Raw genomic sequence first — 27,397 nt, forward strand, 5'->3', positions numbered from 1 at the left:
TGGTGTTTGAACCACCTGAAGGTATTTATTACTCATTCAAAAACAGAATAAATAATTGTTAACAGGTCTATGCAACCCAAAAAAACTGGGAGATTTTATATATAGTTTTATATATATATATATATATATATATATATATATATATATATATATATATATATATATTTATATATGTAGTTATATATATTTAAATATATATATTTATTTATATGACAGAAAATGCTAATATCCATATTTTATAAATAGTTTTCTAAATAGTGAACATCTCAACAGAAAAATGAGCAAAGGATAAAACTTATAAGATTTTTCAAAAACCCCATGTCATGCAGGGTCTCTGGTCCTGCTCCCCGCACAAGAACGCAGGACAAGGTGAGGCCAAAAAGGAACACCCACGGAGCCATGGATGGGGGGTTCATACCACTATATTCTCTCTGGCGCCTGGGTTGGAGACACAGGAAGCAGGAGCCACACGATCCGCAGCCTGCCGTCCACTCCTCTGCCAACCAATCACCCCCTGGTGTAGCCACGGCAGTTATATTAGTGGCTAATGGCTAACCGGTAACAGTTGATGGCCACCCAGCCACAGCGGACGGCCATCTGATTACAGCTGATGACCATCTAATAACCGTGCCAGCACCTTCCCAAGTGAGGCCGAGAGCCTGGAAACTGCTCTCTGGGACTCTGTCCCCACACCCCAATAGAAATGTTTTTCAATATTTAATTTTAGCAAACAAACACAAATGAAAAAAGAGAGCATTTTTAACCCCCCATGTTGGGTAAAGTTTTTTTTTAAATGATAATACCCAATAGTAGTATGGAACAGGGACAAAACCCAGCATTCTTAGTGGTATAGCAATTGGCACAATTTCTTCAGAGAGCAATTCAGCAATACGTATCAAAAGTCTCCAAATTACTCATAACCTTTGGCAAAGTAATTCATATCTAAGAAAGTTTTTGTAATAATCACCCCAATCAGAACAAAGGTGCAGACTGCAATGCACCCAGTGTGATCTGGCACCACTTAGTGAGCCTCTGACCAGGCTCCCCAGTGGGGGTGAGTGTGCCCTGAGCAGGTGGGGGGGGGTCCCTCGGCAGGTGCTGGAACACCCAGGACAGCTGACGCTAAGCAGTTTGTGGATGAGCCTGGAAACCAGGAAGCTAGCACTAAGGAATCATGCTTTGCTGCCATCTAGTGCTCCCCGGGTAATCGCACCCAGCTGGGGGAGGAAAACTGTCACCTCCATGAAGTAGTAACTTAGCACCAAGGGGCCCTCTTCTCTATTTTTACTTAACAAACAGTAATAAAGCATTTACTATGTTCCAGGAATTGTACTCAGCATTTACTAGCATTCCCTCTGAATCCTCGTAACAGTCCTACGAAATAGGTAGTTTTATCATTCTCATTTTACAAAGCAGGGAACTCAGGTAGACATTAGGTGACTTGTCCAAGGTCACACAGCTACTACAGGATTAGAACAAGTGGCAGACTGGCACCAGCATCTGTGCTCTGAACCACCTCCTTCGTGAGAGTCAAAGGTCTGTGTGACACTGACGGCGCTCAGAGAGAACCTCACAGCCCACACAACTGCTTCCCCCCTTCCCCCAGCACATCTGACCCAAATAAGTTCACAAAGAGACTGAGTTCACCTCTGCCTTATAGGCAGTCTAACCTGAGTCAGGGACAAACACTGGCCCAGGCTAGATCCAGTGGATTTTTTTAAAAATTCTTATTTGTAAAATATTTCATACTATATCCACCAAGATGTAAGGAATAACATAACAAATACTCAGCACCCACCAGCAGCTTTAAAAATAGTGTTTGCATTCTATGTCAACTATAATTTAATATATATAGTCACAGGATATGGAGTACAGCATAGGGAATAGAGTCAATGGAATTTTATAATAGATGTATACAATGTCAGAGGGGCAATAGATTGGGGGAGGGGTTATCACTTTGTGAGGGGTGAAACATCTAACTAGTACATTGTTTTGTACATCTGAAACTAATAATACAAATAAATAAATAAAAAGAAAAAAATAAAATCATATAGAGGAAAAAGAAAAAAAATAGTGTTTACCGTAATGGTGCATCAGTGATGAGTTTCCACCCTCGCAGTTCGATGGCTTGTTTTTTGCCATTGAATGAACACATGCGGGATACCATCTGGGCTATAAATGCAATGCGACTCTTACAGCAATTCTTTTCCTTCCTAATAAACAGTCCTCCCCGATTACAGTTGATTGTATCCTGCTGGAGACATCTGCAGTTTAGGTAACAAAGCAGTTGCTTCACAGTGGAGCTGAGAAAGCTTCTTCGTTATTGGTTATGGTCTAGGAAAGTAGTGGCTCCCGACCAAAGCTGTGAGCCCCAGGCTCTGAGGAGTCATGGAAGGAATGGGAAGCCCACGTGCTTGGCTAGCATTCTTTGTACACCAGTTCTTCACCTCAGACCCACTGACTCCTTAGCAAATCCATGAAAGTTCTGGAGTCACATGCAAAGCTTTATGTGAGTGCCTTTTTCCTCTAGGGAAAGGATCCATTCCATCTCTTTTGTCAGAGTCTCAAAGAGGTCTGAGACCTTCCAAAAGGGTTAAGAATCTTTCCTATAGAAGAGGGGCTGGCAAATGGCCTACAGGCCAAATTAAGCAGTGCTTGCTTTTGTACAACCCACAAGCTATAAGAATGGAATTTTTATATTTTACATGGTTAAAAAAAAAAGAATATTTCATGACATGTGAAAATTATATGAAATTCAAACTTGTGTCCATAAATAAAGTTTTGTTGGAACACAAGCACTCTCATTCATTTATATATTGTCATGGCTGCCTTGACACTGTAAGAACAGAGTTGAATGGTTGCAACAGAGATGCAAAGCCTAAAATATTTACTATCTGGCCCTTTTCTGAAAAAGTTTGCTGACTAGATGGGAGTAGATAATACATCTTGTATACCTCTAGTTTTCACTTGTACGTAGATGCTATCATGATTCATAAAGTACACATTGTCATGCAGGGCGGCCTGCGGGGCCTCTGGTCCCACTCCCCACATAAGAACGCAGGATATGGTGAGGACAAAAAGGAACCCCCATGGAGCCATAGATAGGGGAGTCATACCACTCTATTCTCTCTGGCGGCCAAGCGAGACACACTCAGTAGTAGCCACACGATCTGCAGTCCGCCATTCACTTCTCTGCCTGCCAACCAACCAACCAACGCAGCCCCGCAGTTATATCAGTAGCCAATTGGCTAACCGGTTACAGCTGATGGCCAACCAATCACAGTTGATGGTCATTCACTACCGGAGCCAGCAGCTCCCCACGCGAACCCGACAGCCTGGAAACTGCTCTCCAGGACTCTGTCCCCGTAACATTCATTTAAATATATTATTAATGTAGTGCACATTAGTCATTGGAACCCTCTTACTGCATGTGGGGAATTCCCACCACTTGAGTCTTGCTGGGAGAGTCGGCCTCCCCATACAGGAGGCCAGGCTCTTTGTCCCTTCTCCCTGGCAGCCAGGACATGGAGATGTTACCTGGGATCAGCCCATTAGAGACCCCACCTAGGACTTTGAAGCTGGAGTGAGTCACACAAAGCAGTAGGGATTGAGATCGTTCTGGCAGCAGTGAAGATCGCGGCATTACATCTAACTTCCAAGTGCAGCAGGGCCAGCAGGATGGGGGCACCTGCAGCAGCGACCTGTTTCAGGTTGCACCTCAGTGGTCTCCTCACTAGACAGTCCCTCGGGTATGGTTTTGTCTTTGGTCCTGGCTGTCTAGCTTCCATGTTTACCTGGCCAGGACAAGTTCAGGCACTAGATGAGACTGAACCTGCATCACTCACTGCTGAAAACAGAGGTCCGTAAGTACGAACTCCAGGAAGACAGTGGCTGATCCATCTTTGTATCCTCAGCCCCTAAGATAATGCCTGATACTTGAAAGGTGCTCACTGAATATTTGTTGGTGAGCACACCAGTGAGTAAGTACATGACTTGGAGAAAGCATCCACTAGGGATTTCTGATTTCAATAGACTCCGGCTACCTGAAACTGGTAATGAGAGTCTCAAGTATCAGGGTTTCATGAGCAGGGGATGTAAAGACAGCCCTGCTCTTCAAGTCCTATATATCGCTTCCTGGGTATCCCAGACCATCAGGGCTCCAGTGATGAGAAATGGTCAGAACTTGAGGATTAGTGTGAATTTGACCTTGGGCTATGAACCCCAGTGCACCCTCAGATAATGCCTTCATTCATATCTTAGAGGGCAGCTGATCAAAAAGCATGTGTATGCACGTGTGCACTGGGTGGGAAAATATGGAACAGTGCGCACACCAGGTACACTAGCTCTTGCCCTGGCCCTGGATTGCAGACAGTTGTAAAGTAAGAAACTTGGTGTTGGCGCTAAGGACCTTGTTGGATGGGTTTGTAATGTAAAAAGAAGTGCTTACCGTGGTAACTAAAGATCAGCAACATCTCATTACTTCTGGGTCTATTTATCCATGGTAGGTGACAGATTTTTAAGATCTGGGGGAAAGAGAGGAGTCAATGAGAACCCTGTTTCCCCAAAAATAAGACCTAACCGGACAATCAGCTCTAATGCATCTTTTGGAGCAAAAATTAATTTAAGACCCAGTCTTATTTTACTATAATATAAAACCGGGTCTTTAATGTAATAAATATATAATGTAATATAAAATATAAAATATAATACCAGGTCTTATATTAATTTTTGCTCCAAAAGAAGCAGAGCTGATTGTCTGGCTAGGTCTTATTTTCGGGGAAACATGGAACTTTTAAAGCAGAAGATCAGGAATCAATAGTGACATTTCCACAAAGCTAGTGCTCCAATGCCACAACGTCTGTGGTTTCTGATAGCAGAATTTTTAATCATCTCCAGAGAGGGAGAAGACGGGGATAAAGCTGTGCTGAGACATTCCCACAGTGCAGACCCTTAGCAAAAGTCAAGATGGCTTAACAGGATTTTTTTTTTTTTTTAAGATTTTTATTGGGGAAGTGGAACAGGACTTTACTGGGGAACAGTGTGTACTTCCAGGACCTTTTTCCAAGTCAAGTTGTTGTCCTTTCAATCTTAGGTGTGGAGGGTGCCGTTCAGCTTCAAGTTGTTGTCCTTTCAGTCTTAGTCTTAACAGGATTTTTATAACCAGTTATGTGGTATAAGAATTACAAGGTGTGATCAAACAATGCGGTGAATGCTTAAATTAAAAAAAATTTATTACAGTAAAAGACACATTGTCATTAATCCTCCTCAAAATACTCCCCTTCACTTTAAACACACTTATCCCATCGTTCTTGCCACTTTCTAAGGCAGTTCTGGAAGTCCTCTTTCGTGTCTTTAGTTGCGTTGTCATGGCTGCCTCAATGTCCTGAATTATTTTGACTTCAGGGAAGAGCCAGAAATCACATGGTGCCAGATCCAGTGAATAAGGTGGATGAGGACACACCGTAATGTTTTTATTCGACAGAAATTGCTGTACCAGAAGTGATATGTGACATGGAGCTTTGTCATGATGGAGGATGAAACCGTTTGCCCATTTCTGAGGCCATTTTCTATGTACATTGTTTCTTAAACTCCAATAAGCCCTTATAACATTCTGAGTTCACCTTTCCTGGGTACAAACTCAGCTAGCACAGTTCCATCGAGGTCAAGAAACACAATTAACATGACTTTGATGTTATTCATACTCATAGAAAATGGCCTGAGAAATGGGCAAACAGTTTTATCCTCCATCATGACAATGCTCCATGTCACACATTACTTCTGGTACAGCAATATCTATCAAATGAAAACATTACTGTGTCCTCATCCACCTTATTCACTGTATCTGGCACCATGTGATTTCTGGCTCTTTCCAGAGTCAAAATGATTCAGGACAGAGGCAGCCATGACAACACAACTAAAGACACTCACGAAAAGAGAACTTCCAGAACTGCTTTAGAAAGTGGCAAGAACAATGGGATGAGTGTTCAAAGTGGAGTATTTTGAGGAGGATTAATGGCAATGTGTCTTTTACTGTAATAGTTTTTATTTAAACATTCACCATAGTTTTTTATCACACCTCGTAGTTTTATTTTTGTCCCCCACTATCATTTGAAACTTTGTTATAGAGATATGATCTTCCTCTGTCCATCGGTAAAGACGTGATTTCTGTCAGATAGTCTTCCTGTTACTTTTAATTATGTAATCTCATCGAGTCAAAGTATCTACTCACATCTATTATCCAACACTACAAACTTGGCATTAAATCTTTTGCTAATTTGAGCTTGCTTTAGGCCTGAAACCTACAGCTGAGTAATGGGATGGAGTCCTTTGCTCTCTCCTTTCCTCAACTCACCCACATGCTAGTTATTCTACTACGGCCTCAGAGGCTGAGGGAGAAGCTTTGGAGACAGAGCAGTTCTTACTTACCTGGTTGGCCCTGTGCTCTCGGCCTGCCTGGTGTTAAAGCTGGCTTTCTCTTGGGTTGACAGTTTCATGAGCTAATCAGAGGTTCCCACTGTGCCCCTTACCCATTAGATACCTCTCCATCCTGTCTGCTCACTTGCTGTCCTCTCCTCAGTCCTCGGGTACCAGGCAGTTCATGTCCAGACCTTTCTGCTGAGGTGTCTTTGGCTCTGTTGATGGTCTGTTGGACAAAGTCAACAGACCCCACAGCATAGTCCGTGAGAAAAATTCATGCATCCCTTGCCACGAGGACGCAGTTAGCTTTGCCTTTCTTTTGCCCTCTAGATTTCTTAGGCAGGAGTCAGATAACAGCCTTCGCTAGCCCACTCCTGCTGTCTTTCTCAGGCCTGAGTCAGGCACCAGTTTTGTGGGTCTTCCAACTGCAGAGAACACATTTCCAAACTCTCTTGAGTTGTCCCCTTGAAATTCCCCTCAGCAGACAGTGGTGAAGGTGTCACTTCCCTACCCTTTTGCCAAAAGAGGGTTAGAACTCAGCACAGCAATAGCTTTATCCAAAGAAATCTCTTCATCAATCTTACCAAATCCTCTGTTCTCTCAAAACTTATATTCTTTAAGTAGTAAAGGAATTAAAGAGCTATGAAACAAGATTTCTTGTTTCCCCCTTTGTATCCTTAATAAAATTTGAGGCAGAAGAGTTCCATTTTTATAACCTGTATATTAGTTACTTATTGCTGCGTAACAAATTACCCCAAAAACTAGTGGTGTAAACAATAAACATTTATTATTGGTCACAGCTTCTCTGGGTCACAAATTCAAGAGTGGCTTAGCTAGGCAATTCTGGCTCAGGGTCTCATGAGATTCCAGTCCAAGATAGAGGATTGCTTCCAACATGGTTCCAACCTGGTTCACTTCCAAGATGGTTCCAAAATGGTTCACTCACAGTTTAGAAGTTGGTGCTGGCTGTTGGTGGAAGGCCTCAATTCTTTTCCATGTGGAATTCTCCACAGAGCTGCTCAAGTGTTCTCATGACATGGCAGCTGGATTTCCACAGAATGAGCAATCCAATAGATCAAGGTGAAAACAGCAATACCTTTTATGATCTTGCCTCGGAAGTCACACACTGTCACCTCTGATTCTTTAATTGTCATACCAACCAGCTCGAATTCAATATGGAAGAAAACTATGTAAAGGCATGAATTGAGGATTATCAAGGGTCACCATGGAGGCTGCCTGCCACACCCTGTTACACTTCAAATGATCAAACAAACTGAACAAAGTACACATAAAGAGACCACTTAGATTGTTTTCATCAAAACTTCTTTGGGGACTTCTTGATCTTCAAAATTATACATATCATCTAGTCCTCTGTACATCTGTTCCTTATCATAAATGGGTCCAGGACTCTCCTTGAAGGAAGGCAGGGCCTAGGGCTAACCTTAAGGGTTCTTTTTGGTTCTCAGATCTCTAATTCTAAATAACGAGAAAATAAAGTTATAGAAATATACTTCAGAGTTGACATTTACACTGAAATTTACAATTCAATAAGAAACATTCTAAGATGTGTCATTATAAGAATCATCTCTGTTTTATTTATTTTACAGAGTAATGATTTTAATTGAATACATTTGGGCATGGTAAATATTTGACATGAAAAGTAGTTGTATCAGAATGGGCATCAGAAAAATAGCAACTCCTATTACACGTAACAACTAGAAAATATTTTCTTGTCTGATCATTTAAGTGTTATAAATCCTGAGAATGTTATACACTGAACATTCTAGGTACTACCTTATAATTAAATCTTGCTTGGAAATCATCCTTTAAAAAAATGCTTTGAGGTACAAATCCCCTATGTATCAAACATGAGTCTTTCATATTTTATAAAGAGCTTAAACAACTACATCAAACAATTACAGTTCAGTGGCTCTTAAAACAGCTATTAGTCAGGTTCAAGGACACACTGTTCCACAATTTCCCGTAAGTTGGGGTTCTCCATTGCAGCTGCCACTCGCTCTTTGTCATTTATCTGCTTGTTGACTGCAAAACACACAGAAAAAAGTTAGCAGAAAAAACTGCATCAGTCTACGGCAACAGACACTGTTTTACTAGCCTGTTAAAACAGAAAATTTAACTCCTTGAGAACTTAAAGCTAGTTTTGGCTAATTATTCGTAAGTTCTGGAAGGGAGACATAAAGAGAAAAATATGCCCTATAATTCTACTACTCTACCACAATTATTTTCATTTCTTTCTTTTCAGTCTGTCCATATACATATTTCCATATAGTTACGTTCAGAGTAAACACAATTTTGAAAACTGTTCTTTTTTCCCCTTAAGAAAAAAGAAACTGTTCTTTTTTCCCTTATTTTTTAAACAATAGGGTTATTTAACGCAGCAAAAATTATAAGTGTTCTAAATTATGAAGGCTATGCCACAGTGAGTACCTTTAAACATATAGCCTTCTTTTCTGGAAACATTCTTAAAAGTGGGATTATTAGATTACAGGGTATAAATATCTTTATGGTTTGATTCATATAATTACTTCTTAATATTTTTAATCAATTTATATTCTTAACAGTAATACACAAGCTATCGGTTTGCCAAAAATACCCGGTATTAAACAGAAACAAATACACATACACACACATAAAAGAGGAAGTGAAAAATGGCTCCAATTATTGTTGCAATTTGCAATTTATTCACCGTCAGATAACATTTTCCCATGTTTATTTATTAGTTCTTCTTGTATGAATTTTCTGTTCACGTCTCTTTCTATTAATCTGCTGGGTCTTTTTTTTAAAAACCAGTTTGCATGGATCTTCACATAATGAAGGTATTGGCCCATATCTGTTGCCTATAATTTGCTAAAAGCACTCCTGATGGAAAAGTTCAAAAGACAGATGTCCATGTTTTCAATGTGGGCTAACTTTTCTGGGATCCTGTTAAAATGTCACATGTAGAAAACATATATTCCCACATAAACAATTTTAATTCTTTGTTTCTTCCTACTACGATGTAGGCTCCACAAGGGCAAGGATGTATCTCAAAGGTCAAATTGCCTACACTGAAAAAGCACTCAATAAATACTTAGTAAATGAAAAATCCAGAATGATAAGGCTTAATATTAATACTATGGTGTTATAAAATCCTATAATTAAAAGGAGTTTCAAAAATATAACAAGAGTGGATTTAGGGTATCTAAACTCTTATATTCTTTAAATTAAGAGGTAGAAGTCATGAGTTTACGGGATTTGAGTAAATTTAACCCATGAGGAGTAAAATAATCTACATATTGGGAATTGTGAAAATAGGACATGGTTTTGGTAGTTTACATGACAATATCTAAAAAGTGTTCTGGATGGGCTGTTCCTCTGAAAGCAGTGGGCTTCGCTCTCTACAGCTCTTTTCTATGTTCGTGTTTTCGTGCATCTCTTCCTTCATGTGTTTTCTGAGTCACTGTCTTCCTCTGTGTGTCTGTCTGATTGTTACTCTGACTCTTATTACCGTCCCTTTCTTCCCCTCATCTGCTAACTTTTTCCAAGTTCTCAATTACCTCGCAATGAAAGCTAAGTACAACATGCACTTTGAATGGATTTCTCATTATTTGCACTCTATCATTTGTAGATAAAATGCTATTCTGTTTTTAATGTAACACATAGGTTATGTGGAACATTTTGTCTTTTGCTTTTCCCAAACTCCACCTCTCTGCTAATTTTAAGTGGCTTCTAATTGACTTCTCTCTGTAGGCCAGAGAGCCTCTGTATAAAAAAGGTTTCCCACTCCTATTTTAATACATTAATTCACACAGACAACACCTACCCCAAGATTCCCTAAAGCTTTACTTGCTAGACCTTCAATTTCAATTTCAAGTACACAGTTCTCTATTCCACCACCAAGGGAAAGAATTGAGTCTTCATTAGAGCTTATAAATCAAAGTTCTTAGAGCTGGATATTCTTTATCGATGTGTAGCCACTGGCCTAAACTACTCAATATCCACAAGGTCTAACTCTAATTCACCTAGAGTCCTACTGAAAAAATTACTTCCTTGAAATGCCTAGGTTTCCCCACCTCAAGGAAGCGTTAATAAATGATTTTTCACTTTTTTGCAAATGATCCAGTAGATATTTGGCTGGCAGAATAACCTGGTCTCCAAGATAAAGTGCTATCTGAAGTTGTTTTTAAATAAAAGTTCAAAATTCACTTACTGTCTTCCTCTGTTGAGTGGGTTCCTTCGGAAATGTAGATTTCCAACTAGAAAGAAAAAATATTAAAAGAGAAACATTTAGAGTATTCTAAGATGATGAGTGAGTGGAAATGTACCACGGACTCAGGGCCTATGGATGAAACCCCAAAGATCCTGCTTGTACCATCAAAGACTTCGGGACAAATCCCTTAGATGCTTCTCTAAAACAAGTGCTGAAATGAGTAGGATTTTTAATTGTGGTCACCTGGGAAACTTCTATAGAGGGTATTCCATTATTCTTTTATGACTACAAACGAATACAATTTTACAGAAGTGCGATCTCATACGTGTTTTACTCATGCATATCTCTCCCCTGTACTCTACTGCTTCCTCCTAAATCAGTATCTAAACTTCTTCCCTGCTCCACCCCCCAAGAAAGCTACATAAATAATGTAGTGTAGTGTCTTCCATATTTTTGTCTATACTCCCATAATCTAACACAGATTTCACATACACACACACCCCAAGACTGGATGCCTGTTTTACAAAAGTGGGATCACAGTATAGTTTTCAGTATCCTCCTTTTCTCATCCACTTTTATCTTGATAAATTTATGCTCAGGTGTAACGTTGGTTAAGCCAGCCCCTGGCCCTGTAGCACACGCTCCCTCACATTAGCTACCCTCGAAGAACAGAGCTTTTGAGACAAACCTACAAAATTATTGCAAATCCTGTGGTAAATAAATCATGCTATATGATAAAGAAATGTTTACTTTCCAGAGAACATTGGAGCATATGAATTAATTCTTATATACTTATTCACTACTGAGATAAATGTTCTTCATGAGGAAAAATCATAGCCTATTATGGTTAAAAGAGACCTTAGAGATCATCTAGTCCTGTCTTTTTTAAAAGACAAAACACCACATCAATTCCCCTAGTGGTACAGCTCTAACTCTTTTCTCTAGACAACAAAGTAACAGGTATAAAATCATTCCATATCCATTTACTTTGGTTTAAAATTATGCATGATTCATAATTCTAAAAAATGGTAAATAAAGGGGAAGAGTCAAGCATTTACCCTGTTATTCCTATAAGAACTATGCCTCAGGGTAACCAAACAATTGGTTTGGTACCTTGAAGGCATAAAAGATGCTAATTTGAGAGGTTTCTTATGGTCCTTTTTAGGTGGCTCTTACTTGGTTTTAAGATTTTGCACATGAAAAATGCTCAACATTATTAGCCATCAGGGAAATGCAAATCAAAACCACAATGAGATATCACTTCAAACCCATTAGGATGGCTATAATGAAAAAGATAGACAATAATACGTGTTCACGAGGATGTGGAGAAATCAGAACTCATACATTGCTGGTGGGAATGTAAAATGGTGGAACAGCTGTGGAAAACAGTCTAGGAGTTCCTCAAAAGGTTAAATATAGTTACCATATGATCCAGCAATTTTACTCCTAGGTGGAAGAGAAATAAAAACTCATGCCCACACAAAAATCTGTTCACAAATGTTCATAGCAGCATTATTCGTAACAGATAAAAAGTGGAAATAACCCAAATGTCTATCAACTGATAAATGTATAAATAAAATATGGTATACCCACACAATGGAAAGGAATGAAATACTGATATGTTACAAGGATAAATTCTGAAAATGTTATTCTAAGAGAATCAGTTGTAAAAGACCACAAATTGTACAATTCCATTTAAATGAAATGTCCATTAGGAAGTACAAATTGGTAAGCAATAAAATAGTCACAAGGATGTGAAATATAGTATGGGGAATGTAGCCAATAATGTAAAAAGTATGTATGGTGTCAGATGGGTACTAGACTTACGGGGTGGGGGGATCACTTCATAAATTATATAAATGCCAAACCATTGTGCTGTACACCTAAAACTAATATAAAATAATAGCAATGTCAACTATTATTAAAAATATATATATAGTCACGATGTAAAATACAGCATAAGGAATGTAATCAATGGTATTGTAATAGCTATGTATGGTGTCAGATGGGTAATAGTAGACTTGTTGGGGTTATCACTGTGAGGGGTGTAAATGTCTAATCACTATATTGTTTTGTACACCTAAAACTAATTCTAAAAAATTAAATAAATAAGTAAAACATCCAGACTAGGCAAATCTATAAAGACAAAAAGTAGATCAGTGGTTGCCTAGGAATGGGGGAGGGTTTGGGAGAGATGGGGAATGACTGCTATCCATATGGGGTTTCTTATTGGGATGATAAAAATGTTCCAAAATTAATAGTAGTGATTTTGCACAATTTGGTGACTATATTAAAAATCATTAAACTGTATACTTTAAATAGGTGAATTGTATGATGTGTGAATTACATCTCAATAAAGCTGTTATAAAACAACAAAAAACATCTTCCTTACCTTATGTTTAAATGGTAAACACCGCTGAAGTTTCACTCTTAAGCATAGTCCTATGGAAGAGAAAAAAGCCTCAATTATCCCTTCTTATTGGTTTTGAAAAAGTATACAGCTGTGTCTAGGTATCTCTATACAGTACAGTAGCTGAAAACAGCTTTGGCTCAATCCATGGTCTGTCTCCTTTGAGCCTCACACCATACTAGCAATTTTAATATAGCGAGAGTCTTACATATTCCTCATGATAACCCAGTGAGCTAGGTATTATCAACCCCACTCTACAAATTATGAAACAAAGTCACACTGTAACTTGCCCAAGGTCACTGAGCTTGTAGAGTGGCAGAGTAGGGAATGGAACACAAGACCACTGCAAAGCCAGGTCCTTTCTACTACATCAATTTGCCTTCAACAAAGGTTAATTCATTCATTAAACTTTACTAAATGTCCACAACAGGCCATGCAAAAATTTAAAACCAAGTTAAGTCACTTCAAAAGGACCACAAGAAACTTCTCAAAGTTGGAATCGTCTATGCCTGCAAGGCACAAAGTTATTTCCCTAAAACAAGCTCTTCTGAAGTTCAGTTTATCACTGCAATGCCAGGTCACAGTTCAGTAACTTTTTCTCCAGTTGAGACTTGTAAGAGAAATTAGAACTGGGCTTGGAACAGACCCTCCACACCAATGTTCCACTTCTCCCCCACCTCAAAATAAGGAACGAATTTTAAACGAAATCTACACCCTAGATGCAGAAAATAAATCAAACTGCTCTTATTATGAAGAGAAAGTGTTTCAATAATGAGTTTTGGCTTTGCAGGCTTTGATTTAGAGCAATTTATTTCCTTTCCCAACAAATATTTAAGGGCTTGTTATGTTATAAGGAACGTTTTCTTAGTATTTTGGTTTGATTAAAAATAAATAATAACAACAAAACCCCAAACCATCCCAAAACAGCAAAATATAATTGTTAGACTACCTATCTTTACGGGAAGTATGAAATTAATTTTCTTTTGGTCTTCTAAGTACCATCAGGTTTTCTAACAGGATCGTTTGAAAAATCCCAGAATAGGAAAAAGGATTAGATAAGCTACGAGACTGGGTCTGACTTAAGAGTCTAGAACACAGTAATTCCATAATACATATTAAGGAACGCTAAAATATGTAATTTCTTTCAGAGGGTCTTCCTTTGGAGGATCTGCCTTATTGTCTAGAGAGTTCTTCTCTCCCCTCGGCCCTCACATTCTCCTTAATTTGTTGCTTGTGTACCATCTGAGTATCCTCATGTGTCCTAGTCATTGTTGATAGGTGTTTTACACATTAAGTAAATAGTAACTTTTACAATTCACGAAGCACTTTCTTAAGCATCCTAAAGAGAAGCAGTGTAGCATAATTGAGATACTTTGGGTTCAAAAGTGGCTCCACTGCACACTAGCTGTGTGACCCTGGGCAAGTTACTTAACCTTTCTGGGCTTTAGATTCCTATCACAGATACTTTGATTCCTTAATTAAAATTAGTAATTTTCAATAGAAGTATGAAATCTCGTCGTATTGATGCCATTTCTTATTAATAGATACTATAGTTTCTTCCAGGTTTCATTACTGCAAATTTACCACAAATGTTTTGTACATGCTACTATTTTCTTCTATGGAATTATTTCCTTAATTCCTGGGTCAACGAGTAAAAACAAGTATTATAATAGTACCACTACATATAAGGCTGTTATGAGGAATAAATAAATTACTATGCAATGTACTCAAGACAGTACTTGGCATACAAGTATCCAGTAAACATCAGCTATTGCTATTTTATCACTTTCATTTTACAGCCAGGAACCAAGGTAAGGGATTTGTTCAATATCACATAGCTAACAAGTAGCAGAGCTGGGAGCTGAATCTAGAACTTATCATTCCAAATCCTATGCCCTTCACATTGGACCACACCTGCCTTCAGCCTTTCTTGTCTGAACTAAGTCAACACAAATGACTATCAGCTGATTTCTCTGCCTTGCCCACTCATCCCCTTTGACTCTTCTGTTTCTTTGTAATTATTCACCAGGGTAACTCTGAGTAGGTGACAACCTAAGCAGTCAGGGTGGCACTATTACTCAGGTGTCTTTCCTTGCTTAGGTCTACTTGCTCATAGGAGATGCCTCCTAATACATCGGCCAGAAAGAGGGCTTTCCTCTCTAACTTTTCCAATCATGTTGATTGAACACAATTACTACGGTACACCACTATACTAACATGAGAAAAGCCCAGGGTGTTAACTGAAACCCATATCAAAATGGCCAAAAAAAAGTGACAAAACTTTGTTCAAGTGCACAGATCTGAAACATCAACCATAACCTAATTTTGGCACCATTACATACATTTATTTTTATTTCATGTGCTCTCTCAATCTCTGTCCACATAAACAGGTTTTCAATAACTGCAATCATAATATGTAAATTCAACTTATCATTCAAGCGTTTTCATACATTTCTCACAGATACTTTGATTCCTTGATTAAATTCATCATTTTCAATAGAATTATGAAATCCCGTCATATTGGTGTCATTTCCTTATTGATGGATACTACAATTTATTCCAGGTTTCATTACTATAAATTTACCGTAAACGTTTTGTACAGGCTACTATTTTCTTCTATGGGATTATTTCCTTAATTCCTGGGTCAAAGAGTAAAAGGTTTTTATTGAGGATTTGCTAATATGTACCCACCCAAAGGCTTAAAAATATTTATACCATATGACCTAATAATTCCACTTATAGGAATTTATCCTGAGGCAAAAATTAGAGACAGAGTTGTTTATCACAATATTATTTATAATTGTGAAAGGCCAGAGGTAATCTAAATGATTATAAAAATATGCTATATCGATGTGATTAGCACGTAATCTATATGACTATATAATTGAAGAATATTTAATGAGAAATAAAAAACATTCTTCCTCTATTCATGCTTTCTATTACTTAACCCTTACAACTTTGTAGATACCCTATTATCTCTATTTTACAGATAAGGAAACTGAGGCTCAGAAAGATTAAGTAACATGCCCAAGACCACAAAATGGCAGGCTGACAGAGCTGGAATTTTAGCCCAGAGCACACAATCTTTTACGATAGCAGCTGATTTTTATTTTCTACTTTATGCTTTTGTGGAGTTTCAAAATTCTTGCCAACAAACATGTTACTTTTGTGATTGAAAAAATACAAAATAAATTTTACTTTTTTGAAAAATCAATTTGCTATAGGCTCTTAGAGTAGGGTAATGGACCATCTATTTAGTAATTCTTATAGATCAAAATATGTTAAGACACCTCCTTTACATTTGTATAGTAGCAGTATTTTTGATATCTGCTGATTCAGAAAATGTTCAATGACAACAAATAAATATGAATTCAACAATGCTTTCTCTAGCATTGCAGTTTTAATAACTACAGTAGTATCTACGGATTAATGGACCCTTGAGACGTGGCCCATATGCTGGAAACCACTAAAAGAGGGATGCCAGGTGAAAAGTGAGAAGAGAAAGACAGAAATCACAACAATAGTGGGAGCAATAATATAATATTTGCCTTTTCAATCCATTTTATAAACTTGTCTATTTTAAAATAGGGAATATATTCCCATGGTTCAAAAACTTAAAAAGAGGGCCGGCCCAGTGGCTCAAGCGGTTGAAGCTCCGTGCTCCTAACTCCGAAGGCTGCCGGTTCGATTCCCACATGGGCCAGTGGGCTCTCAACCACAAGGTTGCCGGTTCGACTCCCACGGGAGATGGTGGGCTGCGCCCCCTGCAACTAGAAAATGGCAACTGGACCTGGAGCTGAGCTGCGCCCTCCCCAACTAAGACTGAAAGGACAACTTGAAGCTGAATGGCACCCTCCACAACTAAGATCGAAAGGACAACAACTTGACTTGGGAAAAAAGTCCTGGAAGTGCACACTGTTCCCCAATAAAGTCCTGTTCCCCTTCCCCAATAAAATCTTTAAAAAAACAAAAAAACAAAAGTTTTAAAAAGATATACAGTAAAGTCTGCCTCCTACCCTGGCCTCCATCTCACCAGTTCCCACCTCCACTCCCACTCATCCCCCATCACAGCTACTCATTCTTCAGGTGTTCTTTTTGCATATGCAATCAAATACAAACGTATATTTTGCCTTAGTTTACATAAATGTAGCATAAATATTATACATAAATATTATACTTGCTTTTATTTCCTAACAGTATGTTAAAGAGCTCTTTCCATATTAGTACATGGAGAGCTTCTCCATTCTTTTTTATAGTTGCATAGCATTCCATGGCTAACATACACCATCACTGATATTTAATCAATCTCCTACTGATCAACATTTGATTTGAAATAGACTTCCTTTATCTTCTTTATAACAAAGTATGTAACAGACATATACCTATAGACGCCTACTGTATATCTTACTGCTAACTAACACAAAATACTGGGAATGCAGCCTCTCAAATAGAAAACCACCTCAAAAAATACCCTCCCACCAGGACTTGTGCCCGTACTACACAGACGGCAACAGAACAGCCAAAAAGGGAAGATGGTGACGGCGATAGTGCTAGTCTGCCAGCACCCATTCCAATGCCCAGAACTGAGAAGACGGCCCACACCCACTCTCCAGTAATTGTAGGCATGTCCACCTGGGAGAAGCAGCATCATGTAACTGAGGGAGAAACACATGTGGGGTCAGGAGACCGGGGTTTGAGCCTCAGCTTCACCATTTCCTGGCGATTCAATTCTGGGCTTAAACTCTCTGAGCCTCAGGTTCGTTATCTGTAAAATGAAGATAATACTAACCCTCTCCTAGGCTACTTGTGAGGACTACAGAAGATGAATGCAGTCGTCCCTGAGTACCACAGGGAGTTGGTTCCAGGCCCCCGTGGATGCTCAAGTCCCTTACATCAAATAGCATGGGATCTCCATACAACCTACGCCTATCATTTCTAGATGACTTACAATACCTGATACAATGTAAATGCTATACTGTAAACAGTTGTTAAACTGTATCGTTTAGGGAATAATGACAAGAAAAAATGTCTCTACATGTTCAGTACAGACACAACCGTCTTAGACCTAACTATGCAGCACACTTCAGAACAATGTCACTTTTCTTTCCCCATATATTTTTGATCCCTGGTTGGTTGACTCCGCAATGCAGAACCCACGAATACAGGCCGAATGTACATGAAAATATGCTATAAACCACAAAGTGTGACACACGATACTAATTGTAATTTTGGATCAATATCAGCTGGAATAATTTAGAATTAAATATATGTATGTAGATATAAAACTTTACCAATAAGAGTTGCCAAAGAGCAATGAGGTACTGTTGGCGTGAACCTGATAATAACCAAATAGTCCTCTTCATTTATCTCCTGAACCTCCACACAACTTTCCGTTACTACTTCCAGTTCTTCTAAAGTATTGGGCTTCTCCGGGTCCCGGATAGTTCGAATCAAATCTAAAAAAAATCACAGACAAGGTATCATATGAAAACATGAAAATTCTAAATACGGATGATTCTGCCAGCCCTAATCCAAATAGCTAGTACTTTTTGTTTAAGCAAATACTATAGCAACTCTCCAGATTTCTGACAGAAATTTCTACGACTCAAAAAATTCCTTTTGAGAAAATTGTTTTCTTGGATTATCATTAGATCATATCCAGTTTCTTAGATCCAACATTGCAGGGAGAATATAAGAATGGGGAAAGTGTCATAGAAGCTCAAGAGGAAGATGTAACTTTTAGCTTGGGAGAACGTGGTATCAGGATTTATGGAAGTGGAATCTGAATCAAACCTTTAAAGATGGGTAACATTTCAATATTTAACATTTAAGGTCAAAGAAAGTGAAGAACTGGAAGTTTAGTTTGCCTGGAACCCAGCATAAATAAAGAATATAAGGGTTTGGTGCAGACCACCAAGGATGGGTCTTTTACAGCCAGCCGCAGGCAACAGGATGTCCTCAGGAGGTTTTGGAAAAGGAGTAACGTGGACAGTATTACACTGTCATCTGGTAACTCATCCACCAGCTGGTAGACTCAGGACTAAAGAGCAGAGCCAGGGATACCAGCTGAAAAAGTTGGGCCTAGCTTTCTTTTCAACGAGGCGGCAAAGCAGCTTCCCCAGCAAATGCAGAGACGCAGATCTTTGTGAAGACCCTGATGGGCAAGACCATCACTCGAGGTCGAGCCCAGTGACACCACTGAGAATGTCAATGCTAAAATCCAAGACAAGGAGGGCATCCCACTTGACCAGCAGTGTCTGCTCTTTGAGGGCAAACAGCTGGAGGATGGCCACACTCTCTTAGACTGTAATATCCAGAAAGAGTCCACTCTGCACTTGGTGCTTCGTCTGTGGGGCAGTATCATTGAGCCTTCCCTCCGCCAGCTCGCCCAGAAGTACAACAGTGACAAGATGATTTGCCACAAGTGTTACTCTCACCTGCATCCCTATGCTGTCAACTGCCGCAAGAAGTGTGGCCACACCAACAACCTATGCCCCAAGATCAAATACGGCCCCTCTACCACCTGCTACACTCACAGGCGGCCTCCTGTCCCAACCCCCTGGCCCTGGGGCTTCAACAGTTTCCCTTTCATTGAGTAGAGAAGGAAGGAATGAAGAGAGGGAGGGAGGGAGGGAGGAAGGGAGGGAGGAAAGGAGGGAGGGAGAAAGAGAGAAAGAGAGAAAGAAGAAAAGCTGAGCCTTTGACAATGGTAACAGAGAGGAGGGGATAGAGGAATAAGTAATGTCAGAGGCAGAATCAAGAGAATTTGAGAACTGTTTAAGTGTAGAAGACAAGGAAGGGGAGAAAAGGAACATGACTCAGATTCCAAGTGTGTCTGGGAGAACACTGACAGAATGAAAAAAAAAACACAGGAATAGATTTGAGTGGGAGCTGGAACAAATGGGTTCAATTTTATACGTTGATGATTTTGTACTGCAGCATTAGGCTTAAGAGTGGTGGCTGAACCCCTGAGCATCACAAAAAAGAATGAGTAGAACAGTGGTTTTCAACCTTGGCTAAACAATGGAATCACCAGGACTCCTTAAAACAAAAACTGGTATCTGAGCCCTACACCCAGAGATTCTGATTGGATGTGAGTGTGGCCTGGGCATTAAGACTTTAAGAAATTTCTCAGGTTATTCTTACGTGTAGCCCAGTGTGAAAATCACAGATGTAAAGGGAAGAGACCCAAGGATAGCTCTGTGGAAAGCACCTAATTTAGGGATCAGAAGGAGGAAAAACAAAAAACAGGGAAGGGAAGACAGGGGTGGTTAACGACATCAAATGCTGCAGAAAAATCCAGGTTGACAAGAACTATAACAGGTCTTTAACCAGTCACCCAGGAGGTCACCTGTAAGAAAGCAGTTTTGGTAGAAAGGTGAAGGCAGAAGCTAACTTGCAGGAGTGGGAACTGAAAATGTAGTCCTCGGACTTTGTCAGGGAAGGGCAGGGCAGAGAGAGAAAGGACAGTAGGTCTAGAAAAAGCTACAATGACAAGGTTAAGGGAAGCTTGGGTATGTTGTATAGCCCAAGGGAAAGGATCAGATAAAGAGAGGTGGAAAATTTGAGGGGAGGAGGGGAGACGGGTAAACTAAGCAGAAAGGAATGAGCCCAAGGATGTGGGAACCTGGGTTGGCCTTGGAGAGGAAAGCTTTCCTCTTACTCTGAGGTTGTAGAAAAAGATGCAGAAGGAGAATGGCAGAGAAATGGTGAATTAGAAAGGAGAGAAGCAGAGGGAGTCCACACAGGATGGGCTTGATGTCCTGAAGCCTGAGATTTTGTTCTATTATGTATAGCTCCCCTTCAATTAGAAATGCAGCTTGGAAAAACAAATCAATCAAATTTACCTTCTGTCCAGCAACTCCTGGGCTTATCGTTTGATTAGAAACAACTTGAAAACGGAGGCAGGAAAAAGAGGACATAGCTTCTCCTTCACAAGGCTGTGTCATCATGGAGTTCAGGGAAACAGGGGTTTTTGAAAAGGAATTTGCTGTCCCTCATCCTAGGCTTTTTCTCTGTAAGGCTCATTTATACAGGCTGCATTATATTCTTTATATGCTACTTAGCCCAGAAAAACCTCACCCATTATTAAACTTCTCTAGTCTTCTAGTGATTTGAGATTTGGCTTTTAGAAAGAAAGCAATATTGCTGTTGCTCTCCTCACATTACTCCCCTGAAAAAAATTCTTCTATGGCTCTGCACTGATATTAAAGTCTTCATTTATATTTAAACCTTCAGTATCCAATTCCAACCTGCTTCCTAAAACAATTTTTGATCATACCACCTTTAACCACAAACCTTATCCTGTAGCCCTGCCTACTGCCATTCCCTAAAGATGCTATTTTCTCACCTCCATACTTTTGCTCTACTTTTCTCTTTAGTATGCCCTCTACCCTCTATCTGTCCAGATCCTACTAATTCATCAAGACCCAACTCAAGTGATTCTTTCTCCTAGTCTTTCCAGATCCCTCAATCAGAATTTGTATTTCTCCTTCCTCTGAATTTCTGTGTCTTTCAAGTCTACGGTCTTCTACTGCATATAATAAAGAAATGTTATGTATTTGTACATATAGGTCCTCCTCAATGTAAGTTAGAAGGCAAGAATCATCTCTCTTCCAAAGCTGTATCGCCAGAGCCCTGCTGTCACTAGATGCTGTAGACAGAGGTCTGACAGGACAGGAACGCACCTATCTGCTTCGTGGAGATTATTCCACTCATAACAATCATTTGGCTAAGTCCTGCCTCTAGCAAGACAGGTAAACTACATCAGCTCCAAAGGTCTTTTCCATCCCTGGCTTCCTTCTCCTGGCCTATTATCCTTACCTGTATTATATTTGTGTTCTTATGGTTATATCTCTTACCCTTAGTCAGCAGGAATCTCTGAACGTTACTTAGATCCATTCTTTTTAGTTTTCAAAAACAATGCTACATTAAGTCCAAAAAAGGACAGTCATAAGGCAATTGTGAAGCAGTGGAAAGTGCACTACGTTTGGGCTTTCGTATTTGCTGTTTCCTTACTGGCACTGTGACCTCCAGGTAGTTGTGTAACCATTCTAAACTTTTTGTTTCCTCATCTGTGCAATGAAGATGGTCCCGGGGGTAAAGAGAGAATGGTGTGTGTGTGTGTGTTCCTTTTTTGCACTCCAATCTTGGCTCTGTTAAGAAGCCCTAAGTTCCAGGGCCGGCTACGAGGAGTCTATCTCGTCGTCTTCTCTCCGGGATCTCTGCCTATTAACTTTGCAGCAGAAGAAAGTGGTTGTGACCCTGGACCAGTCCTCAACTTGGCAGTCACACAGCAGTGCTCTCAACCGCGGTAGGAGGAGCGCGTGTCCAGGCATAGGAAAGAGAGAGGCTCAAGTAGCGCAACCAGGCCAGCCTTGCTTCCTACCCAAGCACCCTACACACCAGCTCTGCCACTAGAACGTGGGGCAGACAAGAGAAAAGCAGGGTTTAAGACTTCCAGACTTGGCTTGACCCAGGTTAAGGAAGAGCCTGGGTCCTAGAAAGACCCACAATGCCGCGTAACTTAGGATACTGGAGAAAACGCTTCCCATGTTCCCGACGAGATCCGGCAAAAACCGGAGTGGCTACTCCCAGCCCGGAGGTGAGGCACTCGTTACCCCCCGCCTCCACGTATAACGCCAAATACTGCCCTGGGTAAAATTAATTACCATAAACTTCTAGCGCTTTCTCTTCCATGATCCGGGGCTGCCGGGCAGCTCCCCGCTCAAAAAGGCCCGAGAGCCACACGACTCTGCTCAGCATCCAGGACAGCAGCCCCGACATCCACTCCATGCTCACGCTCCGCCATCCCTGGCGACTGTCCCACCCGAGCCACCGTCTTTCAGAAGCCGGCCTCGCGATTTATCAACTTCCTGGTCTTCATAGGGGCCAAGACAAGCCTAAAAGTCCAGGGGAGCAGAAAATAGGCGGATCCGGACGCAGTAGCGCGGAGGATTTAGGGAAGGACGCCGCAAGGACCACAAGTCCCAGCATGCTTTGCTTGATTTCGGCGGGACTAGAGAAAAAGATTCCTCGCGGAACGTGAGGCTCATTGCCTGCTGGGATATGTAGGAGGTTTTCTTCCGAAGACAGGGAGCTATATTCTGGGACTTGTAGTTTCCGCGTGGGGGAGGGGGGCGGTACTGTAACGGTCTGTTACCCGCCACAGATGGCCTCAGCGCCCTGAAAGAGCTAAAGATGAATCTTGAAGAGGTAGGGGAAAGGAGATCTTGATTTCTAGTCCTGGGGGAGCGTGCACCAAGCTGCTTCCACACAGTTTTCTTACTTCTCAGTCAGGCCGGTAGTGAGTTTCCGTTGAGATAAAACGGGATGTCTTGGTAGCCCAGTAAGGATAGTTAGGCTGGCAGCGGAGGGGAGGTTTTTTTGGTTTCTCCTCTCATAGGGACTCAGGCCAGCACAACGCCCCAGTAAAGGCTGAATATTTCTGCCAATCGCCTTCAAAGACAACTTAGAACGAGAGAGTTTTCCCTGTGTCCGGTGAGTCCTACTGTGACATACTGGAGATAGCAATACTGAAAAGAATGCCTTAAGTCCTCTAGTGTTCATGGCCGTGATGGATGGCAATAACAAGGTTGATGGTGTTAGTTTTTTTTTATCCATCCCTCCAATCGATTCTCAAACATTTATTGGGTACTTAATTTGCCAGACTTAGTCTATAGACGCCAAAGATACAAATATAGTACACGACCCCTCTCCTCCAGTGGCTCACGGACCTGTGAGGGAGCCAATTACTGATGCTGAGGAATTTGCAGTTAAAAACAAACTAATTCTGTTGTCTAAGTTAATGCCAAGTTTTACCTCTATTGAGAAGAAAGTCAGGATTATCTTGCAGAATTATCCCATGTCCCATTTATCTTTAAACTCTTGTTTAAAGATAAAGTTTTATCTAGCTGATTTATGCTTGAGGCTTGCCAGACAACCAAAGAATCATTTAGGTCCCAGGAAAATTTTGTTCAGAGTTTAATAATTTCCCTGCCATCTGTTCCTCTTCACTTACTCCACAGCAATTGAGAGGATAATCCTAACTTCCTTGCAACCACATTTAGGACACTGAGGTTTCACCTCCTTTGTGACGCTTCCCGACTTCAACAAATAGAATCGATGATTTCTTTTAACTGGGCTCACACAGCACATTATAGCACTGAACGTGTTGAGTTGTTGCTCTACATGACTGTACCTCAAGCACCTAATGAGCCAGGAGTTCCTTTATTTTTATATCTCAGATGCGTAGCGGGGTGCCAGGCACACATGCGATGCTCAATATATATTTTTTAATGAAATAACTAAATGTTGTCCAAAGAATAAATGGCGAAACGTTACTGCAATTTGTTGAGAGACCTCAATCAAAAATATTTATTGAATTTCTATGAGGGCACTGTGCTTGGCATGGGTAGGTTTTGGCATGTAGAGGTTTCCACACTCCTTGACTCAAATGACATCTCTTTAAGAACCCTGTTTGATAAAACTATCCAGAGCACAAAGAGCCTTACCAACCTGAGCCTTCCCGGCTCCTCCTCCTTTGCCCCTTTGCCCCCTTGGTTAAGATAGCGTCGCGGTCCAGGGCTCGGATTTGCTGGGCAGAAGCCGCGAGCTGGCCCCGCCCCGCACCCAGCGCCTAGGCCCCGCCCCTGCTGCCCGGCGCGGCGCGTTCCGCGGGGTCGGTCGCAGCCATCCCATTCCTCGGCCGGCTGTAACTATTTGCTCGTGGCGCTCTCTCTTTATAAAGTTGTTGTTGCGGCTTCCGCCGCGGGTGGAGGAAGATGGCGTCGGGTGGTGGTGGCTGTAGCGCTTCAGAAAGATTCCCTCCGCCTTTCCCCGGCCTGGAGCCGGACTCCGAGGGGGCGGCCGGAGGGTCAGAACCCGAGGCTGGGGACAGCGACACCGAGGGGGAGGACATTTTCACCGGCACCGCGGCGGCCGTGAGTTCGCACCCTTTGGGGCGGTCAGAGGGCGGGCGATCGCCCCAAAAGGGAAGAAAGGCTGAGCGGAGTGGGCCCGGCGAGACCTTGCATTGGTGACAGTAGTCGTGGCTTGGGGGCGCTGGATGAACGCCGGGACGTAGGGCCTGGTTTCCTGGCCCCTGGGAGGACAGTAAGGAGGGGTGTGGTGGCTTCTCCGCCTGGATCTCTGACTGCGAAGAGCCCCCGAGGCCGGCATTCGGCCCTGCCGTGTGGTGACCCCACAGACTCATGGGTCTGTTTTGCTGGTCGTTTCCCACAGGGCTGATTTAATAGGTCAAGTTGAAGGGATGGGGTGTAGATTATCTTGCCTTACTGCTGCTATGATGAATAATGTTATATCAAGTGGCCCATGATAGTGACCCGTCCACAAATGCTTTCGTTAGCTCAACACTAACTGGTAATTACCAAAGGCCCTTTCTGGATCTTATCATAGTTTATAAGAGTTAGATTGACTCTGATCTCTAGGAAAATTCTGCCAGAGATCGGCTGGAAAAACGCCCTGCCAGATAAAGCACTACAGAAACCAAAAGCTTTGTTGTCGCTTTTAAAGGGATATGTTAAAGTGCTTAAGTATCTTAGCTGGAGCAAATCTGTAAATGTGAGAAGGAAATGGTGTTTCCCATAGTAATTTCCAGGTTTCTAATGAGTTTGGTGTTGGGAAAAACTAAATTTTGTAAGTGGAATGTGGAAATCAGTAATCAGTTCTGGAACCAGTGGAGATGTTTGGGGTTGTTTTGTAAGAATATTGACAAACACCATTGGTACAGTTGGTTCCAGGTTGAAAACTTCTTCAGTGCTAGAGTAGGTCTGTGAATTTATGTATATTTCTGTCTTGGATAATGCTTCTCTTCATAGTAGCCACATATGATTAAATAAGACAGCTTTAAATTCTTTATGCAGTATATGTCTGAAAAAGTTGGACGTTTGTCTCACTTATGTCAGGAAAAGGTTAAGATTCTTGGAAATATCTTCTATGGCAATCATTAGAATTTCCCCTGTGTTGTATTCTGAAATTGAGTCCATAATCCCAACTCACAAAGCACTTGCTGATGATAGTATAACAGCTCAAACTGTCTAGTGAAGTCTCTGTTACTCTGAGAAATAACTCTCGCTGCTAATTTAGTCTCTGTATTCCATTAAAACAAATCTTGAGTCTATTCCTTTGGTAATTCTCCCATATTCATGGAAAACAGCTACTGTTGATAACTGCTGGGATGGTAGATATTCAGACTGAATATCTGAAAATAGAATCTCTGGTAATGAAAATGATTGGTCATATGGGCAAATGATGATTTATTTTCAAAAAAGGATCCTGGAAAGTTATTTTCTAGAATTAACTAGTAAAACAGTTCAAGAGGCTATGATTTGATTGATTGCACCAGATTACTGTACAGATGCATCAGTACTTCTCTCTTGTAAGATTGTAAAAATAATTTGCCTAATGTCCAGCTAAAGGGAGGAGGAGGAGGTTACAATGACTTTGTTCTACCATAGAAAGCGTAATTAGTTTTTAGATTTTGATTTTAAAAAAATGAATTGCTGAGGAAACTGAAATGCCACCTGTAAGCCATTTTTTGAGCTGCCTACCTTGCTGTTAATCTTCAGGAATCCAAGACCCCAAGATCCCTCACTAGTTAAGCTGTGAATTTCTTGTTAAATAGCCATTAAATACAAATTATATTCCACTACGTGCTTTAATTGTGAGCCAATGTGAGAAGGTAGGGGATTGCATTGCTTCTGTATCCTAATGAACAGCATGAAGAATAAAGTAATTAAGAGCATGGGCTTTGAAGTCTGATTTAAATCCAGGCTTCGTTATTTGCTAGCTTACGCTTGGGCAAGGTGCTTAATTACTTTGTACAGTTTCCTCACCTCTAAAATGTGAATAATAATAATAGTATTTACCTCCACCGTTTTTATAAGGATTGAATTAGAATACATACCTATAAAACACTTAGAACAGTTGAGTGTTCTGTAAACTGAAATTACTTAAAAGGATCAAAAACCCCACAAAATCTAATAATGGATTACAAATTTTAAATTAACCCTAAAAATGGTTAATACAACCAAAACAACAGAAGAACAAGACAAGCAAATAAGAAACAAAAACTTGTAGACACAGACAATAGGTTAGTGGTTACCAGAGAGGGTAAGGGGGGAGGAGAGGTGGTAGATGAGGGTAAAGGGGATCAAATATAGTGATGGAAGGAGAACTGACTCTGGGTGGTGAACACACAACGTAATTTATAGAGGATGTAATATAGAATTGTCTGCCTGAAATTTATGTTACTATCAACTGTCACCCCAATAAACTTTAAAAAAAATGGTTAATACAATTTATCAAAATCAAACTGGGAAATTGATTTGATTAGTTAG

At 40.6% G+C, this 27,397-nt stretch overlaps 2 protein-coding genes and 1 pseudogene across 2 annotated transcripts in view; 2 read left to right on the top strand and 1 right to left on the bottom strand.

Annotated features, from left to right (window-relative positions):
• Nucleotides 1–7,179: 7,179 nt before the first annotated feature.
• CIAO2A (cytosolic iron-sulfur assembly component 2A) lies at nt 7,180–22,973 on the bottom strand. Its single transcript, XM_019750741.3, has 5 exons — nt 22,709–22,973; nt 18,329–18,493; nt 13,020–13,069; nt 10,628–10,673; nt 7,180–8,460 (listed from the first exon to the last, which is right to left on the bottom strand). Exons 1-5 carry the CDS (start codon nt 22,830–22,832, stop codon nt 8,363–8,365), a joined length of 483 nt encoding a protein of 160 aa, XP_019606300.1. The 5' UTR covers nt 22,833–22,973; the 3' UTR covers nt 7,180–8,362.
• On the top strand, nt 18,990–19,712 carry LOC109457670 (ubiquitin-ribosomal protein eL40 fusion protein pseudogene; annotated as a pseudogene).
• A 1,735-nt stretch (nt 22,974–24,708) lies between the features above and the next one.
• SNX1 (sorting nexin 1) overlaps nt 24,709–27,397 on the top strand; it is a 31,590-nt gene continuing 28,901 nt past the window's right edge. The window contains exon 1 of the mRNA XM_019750738.3: nt 24,709–24,979. Within this exon, the coding sequence (XP_019606297.3) occupies nt 24,821–24,979 (159 nt within the window). The 5' untranslated portion in view covers nt 24,709–24,820. The remainder of the gene's footprint in view (nt 24,980–27,397) is intronic.

This window comes from Rhinolophus sinicus, chromosome 3 (genome assembly GCF_057876585.1).
Source record: "Rhinolophus sinicus isolate RSI-liver-muscle chromosome 3, RSI-T2T, whole genome shotgun sequence".
Lineage (NCBI taxonomy): Eukaryota > Metazoa > Chordata > Mammalia > Chiroptera > Rhinolophidae > Rhinolophus > Rhinolophus sinicus.

Excerpts from the sequence above, each read along its gene's own strand:
- CIAO2A (XM_019750741.3), bottom strand. The coding sequence starts at position 22,832 with ATGGAGTGGATGTCGGGGCTGCTGTCCTGGATGCTGAGCAGAGTCGTG. Across the intron at positions 13,070-18,328 it reads CTCTTTGGCAACTCTTATTG|GACTATGCTTAAGAGTGAAA; the intron begins GTAAAGTTTTAT and ends TCTCTTCCATAG. Across the intron at positions 10,674-13,019 it reads GTTTACCATTTAAACATAAG|TTGGAAATCTACATTTCCGA; the intron begins GTAAGGAAGATG and ends TTTTCTTTCTAG.